This window comes from Hordeum vulgare, chromosome 4H (genome assembly GCF_904849725.1).
Source record: "Hordeum vulgare subsp. vulgare chromosome 4H, MorexV3_pseudomolecules_assembly, whole genome shotgun sequence".
Taxonomy (NCBI): Eukaryota; Viridiplantae; Streptophyta; class Magnoliopsida; order Poales; family Poaceae; genus Hordeum; species Hordeum vulgare.
Window position 1 is genome coordinate 333,775,610 of NC_058521.1, and position 10,556 is coordinate 333,786,165.

A 10,556-nucleotide genomic window follows, 5' to 3' on the forward strand; every position below is an offset into this window, starting at 1 on the left:
ACATAAGCTAGGCTTTCCGCATTGTGTATGGGAAAGCTACTTGAAGACTTCATCATGTCTTGCTTTCAACTTGAGCCAAGAAGGAACAACAACATCAAGCTCAGGTGAAAGGGCTAACTCAAAGGTATCAGTTCCTTTGACGTTAGTGATGCGGAGTAATGATCAGCGAATAAAAGTATACACTCAAGTATGGATCATCAGTACTCTTTTATGATTCTTGAGTCCTTAGGGATCCCGCACTATTAAGAGGGGATCACAGGTTTTGCGATGAACTTGCTCAAACTACATCTTCACTTTCTGTTCAGACCACATCTCCACTGCTCTGATGTTATCTGAAAACAGAACCACTGCCTCGGACATCCGGCCTCCTCCGGACGTCCGAGGGCCGGACGACCGACAGCTTCGGAAATCCGGAATCCTATACCAGAGAAATCAAAGCCATATAACTCGGACTTCCGGCTCCCTCCGGACGTCTGAGGCCCGGATGTCCGGCCAAGTCCCGGAAATCCGGAAGCGTGCACGAGTAGAAGTTGAGTTCTATATCTCGGAAATCCGGCTCCCTCCGGACGTCCGAGCGCCGGACGTCCGACACCCATCGGAAATCCAGAACCTACCACCAGTAGAAGTTGAGCTGTATAACTCGGATTTCCGGTCCTCTCCGGACGTCCGGTGGCTGCTAAATTCAACATAGGTTCAGTCGTATCTACTGGCCTCGGACGACCGACCCCTGTCGAACGTACGTTCGCTGTTTAATTCAAAATAGTTTCAGTCGTATCTACAGGCCTCGGACGACCGACCCCTGTCGGACGTCCGACCCCTCGCGGACGCCCGGACTTCCGACAACTGTCGGACGTGCGGACCCTGTGTGACTTAAAGTGTCCCCAACGGCTCTTTTTCTCTCCCCACTATAAATACCCCCCTCCCACTTCGTGAGAGGGTTGCCCAACACGGCCTTATCCTCATAAGAACACATTTCCACCTCACACACATTTGCTCGCTCCAAATCTTAGATCCCAAGAACATTTGTGAGCCCCTTTGAGAGTTGTTCCAATCAAAAGATAGATCGTCTCCCTCTCCTTCTCTCAACCCAAGCTATTTGTGATTTGAGCAAGTTTTGAGCATTCCCCGTGATCTTGTTACTCTTGGAGGTTGGAGACTCCTAGGCGGTAGGAGTTCTTCGGAGAGGAATCAATCCGTGTGATTTCCCCCCGAAAAGTTTGTGAGGGTTTGGAAGCCACCTCAAAGGCTTACCACTAGTGGTTGAGAAACGCCTTCGTGGTGTTATCTCAAAGGGAGAATAGGGTGAGCCTTCGTGGCGTTGGTGTGCCTTCGTGGTAACATCCACCTCTCTAACGGTGACTAGCTTCCCTCCAACGAAGTGAACATCGGGATACATCTTCGTCTCAGTGACCTTGGTTATCCTTAACCCTAACTCCTTACTTGTGGTTTACTTGTGTTATTTGAGCATACATACATTGCATATTGCTTGTGCTCATTATATTGTGTTGGCCATTTCTTGTACAAGATTAATCATTCAAGCATACCCTCTATATCCACACGTTCATACTTGCATCCCTTGATACATCGTGTTGATATAGTGTGATCTAGTATCTTGTGTTGTTCACCTACTTGTCGTGTGATATAGCTCAAGTAAGTTTGTGTAACTTACTTGTGCTTGTTAGTAAATATATTGTGTCCATCTTGGTAGATCGTGTTGTTGATACACGTTGCAGTGCCTAGTGCATTTAGGATTTGTGCTTGACAAGTACCCTCTTAGTTTATTTCCGCATTAGGTTCAAGCCAAATTCGAAGATGTTTTTAAATAGCCTATTCACCCCCCCTCTAGGCGTCATCGAGGTCTTTTCAGAGGGCCTCCGGAGGGTAGTGGCCCTTGTGTGGTGTGTGTGTGTGTGTGAATGAATGGACCCCCCTCTATGAAGTAACCTTCCCTCTATATATAGCGGCGGCCATGGTCTTCTTCCCTTATTGTTTTGGCGGGAAGTGATCCCACAATGGCCAATTTTAAAGGGGGACAAAGGAACGTGCTCCCCTGCCTAAAGGTGGTCTTCGCGTGGAAAAGTGGCTGTCAGCCCAGCAGGGACGGGTCCAGGGGTGACGTATGTCCTTCCGGCGGGCGGCGATGGCCTTGTTGCACCAGAATGGAAATTTTTGGGAGATGCCTTCGGAACCCGTGTACATCATTGCCCCCTTTGCACTAAAGGGGAAACTACTCCGTCCTGATGTCCGCTGCTCACTTGTCCTTTCCCGCGTCATCCTTGACTCCTGAGGCTGGGTCTTGCTTCGGAATATCCACCACTCCAGAGGGGTCCTAAGGAGGCCCCCTGCAAGTGTTGAAGTTGTTCCTCCTCGCGAGGCTTGGCCCCTCGCGAGGGCCTTTCCTTGAGTGGTGCCGGGCCCATTGGTTTTGGTCAATGGAGTGGGCCAGCCCTGGGCCGTAGGCAGGGAGGTCTGGGTTCTCCCATTCCCAGAACGACAACAACCACCTAGCGAGCTCTCGTGGCTAGGTCGTCGCCATGGCCGATGAACTGCATGCTTCAGCCCTCCTATTCTGAACCCATCGCTCCATAGTGCTCCTAGAGGTGTTTAGATGACGCATATGCGCTCTATTGCTTATTTGCATCACGTAGCAACACTGTCGTTCATGCCAAACTCCAGCAGCCACTATTAATGTTGCTGACATCGCTACCGTCCATCCCCAGCCTCCCTGCGACTACCTTTGAGCTCGGCACACCGCCAGCTCCCCAACGAGCCCTTCCATGCATCAAACGGCACCCCGTGCCACTTTCACGAGCGACATCATCGTTTGTGGACTCGTCGACGGCTAACTACCAGTTAAGACCGGTTGGTTTGACTACCGTTAGACTCGTTCGAGTCTATGACATGTGGGCCAACCCCGATTTAATTAGGTTAATCTCTTTGTTGGTGCAAATCACTATTTAGTTACACAAACACACTACAAGAGATATGTCAACTAACAACCTTCTGTCAGTGACACTCGCAGAATTGGTCGTAAATCTACGACCATTTGAGACCAATTGGTCGTAAGCTGTCCGGAGGGGTCCTAACCCCAAAAACTAACGACTTTTTTCATCAGAAAGGTCATGACATCCTTACTGGAAAAGGTCGTAAAGCAGATAGCCCTGTTTCGCTGCCTAATTTGTAGCTAATTACGACCAATATAGATGGTCATAGCTATGACTAGGTAACACATCATCAGTTTTGCCTACGTGTCATGTCCATGTGTTATTTTTTGCCCACTTTGTGAAGCAACCTACTATTTCGTCATTCCAAAAAATCTCGAAAAATTCTCATAAATACTTTGGATCATATATTCCTCAAATATGTGAAAACCCTTCCATCGATAGTTCGAAAATAATTCAGCAATATTCATTTTTCTATTCTCTTCAGAATAGCACTTTGTGAAGAAAGTGTTATTTCTATTTCTTTGATGACCCTCAATTTTTTTGGGCACTCTTTCCTATCCAAATGATTGCCTCATGAAAACTTCCGTAACCATTTGCCTAGTAAATCTTTCTCAGCAAATTTCCAAAGTTTGTGTTCAGCTAACAACTTTGTGAAGTAAGTACTAGATAGGAATATCCTGATGAGTTGAATTTTTTCCACATCTTCTATGTGCCCAAATCATAGCTCTCCACAGAATTTTAGCCCCATCTAATAATCCATGTGAGCTCATCATGCAATCTTTGTTTCTGTAATATTTTTAGTTTGTGAAACAACTACATTTTATATTGCTTTACAGTTGATGAAAATTTACCATGTAATAAAACTGGCCGTATAACCTCACGCCACCAAATTTTAGCTCATTTAATTCAGCCAGTTTACCTCAATATTTTTCACAATATTCTGTTCAGTAGAGAGCATTGTGAAGGAAGTACAATTTTTGTTTATCCAAATTTTATGAACTTTTTACAGTGCCTTAATGTGTCCAAATTATCATCCTCCTCCAAATTTCAGCTCAATCCAATCATCTATGTGAGCCGAGTTTCAATTACCATTTTCTGTCCAGATTGACACATTGTGAAGGAAGTGTCACTTTGGCATGTCCAAATGGTATGATTTTTTTACAGTGCCTTCATATTCCCTAAGTAACATCATACACCAAATTTCAGCTCAATCCATTGATTCATTTGATCCCAGCTTCAACATCCATATTTCTACACAGTGTGGTACTTTGCAAAGCAAGTGTCACCTAGGTTCATCCGTTTTTGCTAAAATTTTGGCAAGAGAGTCTCCTTAGTAGATGATCGTCCTCAACCAAAATTTAGGCCCATTGTCTATGTGCATTACCCGCACCGCTAATCAAACACTTGACTGCTAATTCATGTTTGAGCTTAGTTCTGTCTCCTCGTGAGATTCTTCTATTGTATTCTTCTTCCTGACACCTACCGAGGGAGTGTCTAACCCACCAGACATGCCTATTCCACCAAGAATGCGTGGAAACGCAACGGTAAAGCGGTGACCACGCGGCTCGCGTGCAAGTTCACGCGCTCTGGAGTTGGGGCCCTCGACCACCATCCAAACCTCGGCGTCAAGCCACCACACCATGTAATTCTTATTAAATAGATACTTATGTACCTATAAATGATTTTCGGGAAAAATAAAGAGCAAATTATAATGCAGCTGCATTTCAAATTTTACCCGCTTCGTGCTGAATCAGCAGCAATTTGTCTTATTCACTAGAGGTGGATAAAAGGTTTTAACATCCAACCATTTTGTCAATTATACATTAAATATGGACTATTATTTTAGAAAAATTATTTGGTACAATTTTGAAACAAATATATGGTAGGTCCTTCACAAAAAAACACATTTCGGGCACTTGAAAAATGGAAAATGATTTTTTCATACAAGGAAAATGAAAACTTCTTTAATCAACATTGTTTTCCATTCCAATATGCACCCTTGTGCATAATATTAGATAGTTTCAACAAACTATGCCATGAATGTGGCAATAAGATTGATCATTTGGCTTGAAAGCCATGAATCTTCACACACGATAGGTCATTTCTGAGAACACTTTTTTTAAATAATCACCGAATTACAAGTTTATTATTTTTCTTGGTAACTTGGTCACATATTATGACACAACGCGAATGTTGTGATTTTTTTTGATTTTTTGATTTGTTATGCCCGTTTCAAAATGCGGTCGAAACGGCGAGCATGACCATTCTTAGCTAGGGATTGAATCTTGCCAAAATTTTGTTGGATCTCTGATTAAATAGATACTTCTTTATCTAAACATGATTTTAGGAAAAAATCATGAGAAAACTATGAAACACCTCTAGTTCAAATTTGACCCGCTTCCTGCTGAATCGACGGTAATTTGTCTTTTTAATAGAGGTGGATAAAAGCTTTTAACACCCAACCATTTTGTCAATTACACATTAAATATGGCCTAGTATTTTAGAAAAATGATTTGGTATAATTTTGAAACAAATATATGGTAGGTCCTTCACAAAAAAACTCATTTCGGTTACTTGAAAAATGGAAAATAAATTTTTCATTAAATGAAAATGAAAACTTCCTTAATCAATATTATTTGCCATTCCAATATGCACCCTTGTGCATAATATTCGATTGTTTAAACAAACTATGCCATGAATGTGGCCATAAAATAGATCATTTGGCTTGAAAGCCATGAATCTTCACACACGATAGGACATTTCCGAGAACATTTTTTTATATAATCACCGTATTACAAGTTTATTATTTTTCCTGGTAACTTGGTCACATATTATGACACAATACGAAGGTTTTGCATTTTTTGATTTTGTTTTAATTTGTTATGCCCGTTTCAAAATACGGTCGAAACGACGAGCATGACCGTTCATAGCTAGGGATTGAATCTTGCCAAACTTTTGTTGCTCTTATGATTAAATAGATACTTCTTTACCTAAAAATGATTTTAGAAAAAAATCATGAGAAAACTGCGAGGCACCTCGAGTTCAAATTTGACCCGCTTCCTTCTGAATCGGCGACAATTTGTCTTTTTCACTAGAGGTGGTAGAAGCTTTTTAACACCCAGCCATTTTGTCAATTGTACATTAAATATGACCTAGTATTTTATAAAAATGATTTGGTACAATTTTGAAAACAAATATATGGTAGGTCCTTCACAAAAAAACTCATTTCGGGCACTTGAAAAATGGAAAACGAATTTTTCATACAAGGAAAATGAAAACTTCCTTAATCAACATTGTTTGCCATTCCAATATGCACGCTTGTGCATAATATTCGTTCGTTTCAACAAACTATGCCATGAATGTGGCCATAAGATTGATCATTTGGCTTGAAAGCCATGAATCTTCACACACGATAGGCCATTTCTGAGAACATTTTTTTAAAATAATCACCGTATTACAAGTTTATTATTTTTCCTCGTAACTTGATCACATATTATGACACAACACGAAGGTTTTGAATTTTTTTGATTTTGTTTTAATTTGTTATGCCCGTTTCAAAATGTGGTCGAAACGACGAGCATGACCATCCAACCATTTTGTCAATTGTACATTAAATATGATCTAGTATTTTCGAAAAATGATTTGGTACAATTTTCAAAACAAATATATGGTAGGTTCTTCACAAAAAAATTCATTTCGGGCACATGAAAAATGGAAAATGAAATTTTCATTAAAGGAAAATGAAAACTTCCTTAATCAACATTGTTTGCCATTTCAATATGCACCCTTGTGCATAATATTAGATCGTCTCAACGAACTATGCCATGAATGTGGCCATAAGATTGATCATTTGGCTCAAAAGCCATGAATCTTCACTAATGATAGCTCACTTTTAAGAACACTTTTTTAAAATAAATATAGTATTACAAGTTTATTATTTTTCCCGTTAACTTGGTCACATGTAATGACACAATGTCAAGGTTTTCTAAATTTTAAATTGTTTTTGAATTTTAATACCCATATCGAAATGCGGTAGAAACGACGGGCATGCCCGTTCCTAGCTAGTTGTTGGATCTTGGAAATTTTTTGTTGTTTCTATGATTAAATAGATACTTTTGTAGAGGGGCCGTTCGGCAGCGAAGAAAGCCTCGACAGCCGCTTGGAGGGTGAGGTTGAGCTCGGCGTGCATGCGGACGACCACGTCGGTGAAGCCGAGGGAGAGGAGACCTAGCTGGGGCTAGCGGGGGCGTCCCTGCTGCGGACGTCGGCGCGAACTTCCCCCTTGGCGCCGCCCTCCTCGCCTTCGCCTTCGCCAACTTCGTCAACGTCCTCTCCATCTGGTGCGCCCTTCCCCCTTCCCTCCTGCCTCTCTAGTCTAAGTCTGGATCCAACGCGCCCTCGGTTTCGGCGTCGGTGTGATCCCTTCGGGAGGTCGCTCCTGCGATCTAGTCCCGTTCGCGGAAAGTAGTACTAGTGCTAGTAGAAAAGCGCAGCGGGAGGGTTTCCTCTTGTGATGTGGAAGCAAGCGATTCGCTTTGCGTTTCGGAAATCTTAGGTTCACGGCAGAGGCTAGAGGGATGAACTTGGTTGCTGTAGGAGGATTGTGTACGCAGACGAGGTTTTATTCCTTGGAAAACCCATGCGCGATCGGTTAATGAGGCTGAGTTTGCTGTTACATTTTCCTGTTTGCTGCCAAAATAACTGACACGAGATTAGTGCTACCTTTTTAAAACCACTTAGTGAAACCAGAACTGTTTCCGCCGGCCTGCCGCACAACCGGACACCAGTATCGCATATATGTATATTGCGTTTCTGATAATTGAATAAGACCTTATCCTGCTCAAAGGAAAAGCGCGTTACTGCATCTTCAGAACCATTGCAGTTACATAGCAAGTTGGACAGTTGTGTTGCTGTTTCGTTAAGTTGTACTTTGTTCGTCCTAGACATGCAGGTTAAAGGAGAAGAAATGGGATGCAAGGAAGTTTCTTACTTCTTCTGGAGTTATTTCATCTCTTTCTGCGGCGGTGGCAAGTTAGGCTGTGGCGGTTGGTCAACAAGAAGGCGGACGAACAATTGAATTTTAGCTGAGTTTGTAATGCTGATGATCTGATGGTTGTTCACAGGTCCGGTCATGTGTATGTGGTCGACACGGCGAAGGATCTGAGGGCGCCTGCCCTGCATAAGGCTGTCCAGGCCAAGGAGGCGAGGACATATTATTACTTTCACATGAAAGCATCTCAGGTTGATGTATATCAGAATTATCGAACCAATGTCTGCTGATTTACATCTTACAAAGTCTGCAGGAATGTTTGAGTTCTCAAAATCCTTAATATCGATGCTTTACTTTTGAGAAGCAGAAATTTTGTAATGGCTCCTGTTGTATTGATTAACCATTTGCTACTTGTAGTTGGGAGAAGCCAGGTCACAGCCACCTGTCTAGATTTTGTTCTATTTTAGACGCTGAATTCTTGCAATTCTAACAAAAGTGTAGTTTATAAGAAACCAATTTGACTATACAAGATTGTTGTATTGATTAACCATTTGCTACTTGTAGTTGGGAGAAGTCAGGTCACAGCCCCGTGTCTCGCTTTTGTTCTATTTTAGACGCTGAATTCTCTCAACTCTAACAAAAGTGTAGTTTATAAGAAACCAATTTGACTATACAAGATTGATGTGCTATCAGTGTGCGCAGTTTTTTTTCCTGTTAGTAGAAATGTGTTAGATGTTAGTGTAATATACAAGATAGTTGTGCTATCTGCTAAGGACTTTGGTATTAGCTCACTTGAGATGTATTGGGAATTTTGACTCATCCTATAACCTGGGGCTGTTAGAATTGTAAGGCTATGTTTTACAGTGCAAATGCTAATGTTACATCCATCGCCGGAGTCTGCTGCAGGTGGCAATTGGTTCTTTTTCTGCGGTTTTCCCTAGGCATGAAGCTGCTCATTTTCTGGGTATGTGCACTCTGTTTTTTGCTGCAACAATGGTGGATCTGCAGCTATAATCTTACTGACTGTAATGCTCTCGTTGTGATTCGGTTGCCTATGTGACTGGCCTACCTATCCTGGGATGCTCTTTGGACATTGGTAAGTAGCATGTTAACCTCGTTGATGGCCAGCTACAGAAGCTGCTATATAGTGGCCAGCTCGATCAAAAGGAAGTGGATAGGTAATGCTAGAGTTAAACCTATTAGTTGCATCCATGTACGATTTTGGTGAAATATGATCAGAGATAATAGAAGCTAGTGACTGGCATGTCTAATGTGTCACCAGGTTGGCTGTGATCTCCATGGCCGGACTGGCTGCTGTGGGTTTGGAGTACGACAAGGTTGTTGGCCAATCAGCCGACCTCTTCACCCTTCAGGTCATCTACCACTAATCCATTAGCCCCTTCAACTGTTCTAGTATCAGCATTTGCCCTTCTTATGTCTCCTGAAAAAAACGTATCAATCGTGTTTGAAAATCTCACCTAATGTCTCCCGAGAGCTTCACCTGAAGAATTCATTTCCTCCCTATCTGTTTGCAGAGATTTCTGAACAGAACTAAGACGCTGCTAGGCAAAGCACATTAGCAGAACCTTACGAGATGGGTATTAAATCAATACTTGTCTCTGTCAAGAATCGTTCATTTTGTTTAATTGCCACTTGCTAGTTTTCCTTCTTTTTTATTGCATGAAGTAGGAGTTGATTGTTGGTTGTTCTAAGAAACATAGACATTGACTGTGGATTTCTGGTTGTTTTAATTAAAAAAACATACACCTAGCACATAAATCAGACCAGGAAATGAAATATATGAGTCATAATTAGGAAGACCAGGATTTACTTGCACCTAGCACATGCAGCAGCAGAGGTAGATTAGCCTCACTCTTGTGTGCTGTTTGATTTTTCAGGCGAGCAGGTTTAGACTAGTCTTTTGTGTTGATTTTGCCTTGAGCAAAGTGAGTTAGCATTAGATTGAACAATTAGGAACAATGAATGTGCAGTTAACTCAGGCTCTCTCTCTCTCTCTCTCTTAAGCATTTGTTTTTGGTGTAAGATAAAAGTGCAAGTTGTATTAGAAATAAAACACGCGAATGCACAAAATACAGAAACACTATTCTGCTTTAGTTTATGATGGTCGACAATTTAACACATGATGAGAATTGCTTGTTTTTGTTCCTTGTTTCTATTCTTGATCTGTATATGGTAGCTCTTAAAAATATGGTTGTTTGTTTTACAGGATCTCTAGGCCTAAGAAAGTTGAAGTGCGAAGCCTCGAAGCCAATTGTGTGAAGCCCTACTTATTATCCAAGAATGCATAATTATATGTTGTAATAATAGACATATCAACTTTGTAACAGACAATTCATAGTGGTTGCCATTGTATTACACTTGTAGAGCTGAGTTTGTTATTGTGATTGCCATTGTATTACATGATCTCGTTGCTTTTCTATAGTGAATTTTTTGTCTGACAAATGGGACCTAGTTAGCAGAACCTCACAACTAGGACCCATTTAATTAAAAAAGAAAATCAAAGTGTTTAGACAAAGAGGCCACGGTCCAACAATAGAAAAGCTATAACGTTGGACTTGGCCCATGAATCTCACAAAAAATTGATAGAAAAAATGTAAAAA

At 41.6% G+C, this 10,556-nt stretch overlaps 1 protein-coding gene across 8 annotated transcripts; it reads left to right on the top strand.

Annotated features, from left to right (window-relative positions):
• The first annotated feature begins 7,063 nt into the window (after positions 1–7,063).
• Positions 7,064–10,354, top strand: LOC123446458. 8 transcript variants are annotated; one of them, XR_006631363.1, is made up of 8 exons: positions 7,064–7,285; positions 7,897–7,990; positions 8,069–8,186; positions 8,842–8,899; positions 9,040–9,113; positions 9,218–9,308; positions 9,471–9,533; positions 10,163–10,354. XR_006631363.1 is itself a non-coding variant. In XM_045123050.1 (5 exons), the coding sequence occupies exons 1-4, from the start codon at positions 8,789–8,791 to the stop codon at positions 9,513–9,515; spliced, it is 321 nt and encodes a 106-aa protein (XP_044978985.1). In that variant the 5' UTR covers positions 8,196–8,788; the 3' UTR covers positions 9,516–9,533; positions 10,163–10,354. The 8 variants fall into 8 exon arrangements, 2 of the variants coding, with proteins under 2 accessions (XP_044978985.1, XP_044978986.1); XR_006631361.1 differs by having other exon boundaries at positions 7,889–8,186; XR_006631362.1 differs by having other exon boundaries at positions 7,897–8,186; positions 9,037–9,113.
• The last annotated feature ends 202 nt before the right edge of the window (positions 10,355–10,556 follow it).

Excerpts from the sequence above, each read along its gene's own strand:
- LOC123446458 (XM_045123050.1), top strand. The coding sequence starts at position 8,789 with ATGTTTTACAGTGCAAATGCTAATGTTACATCCATCGCCGGAGTCTGC. Across the intron at positions 8,900-9,039 it reads TGAAGCTGCTCATTTTCTGG|CATGTTAACCTCGTTGATGG; the intron begins GTATGTGCACTC and ends ATTGGTAAGTAG. Across the intron at positions 9,309-9,470 it reads CCGACCTCTTCACCCTTCAG|AGATTTCTGAACAGAACTAA; the intron begins GTCATCTACCAC and ends ATCTGTTTGCAG.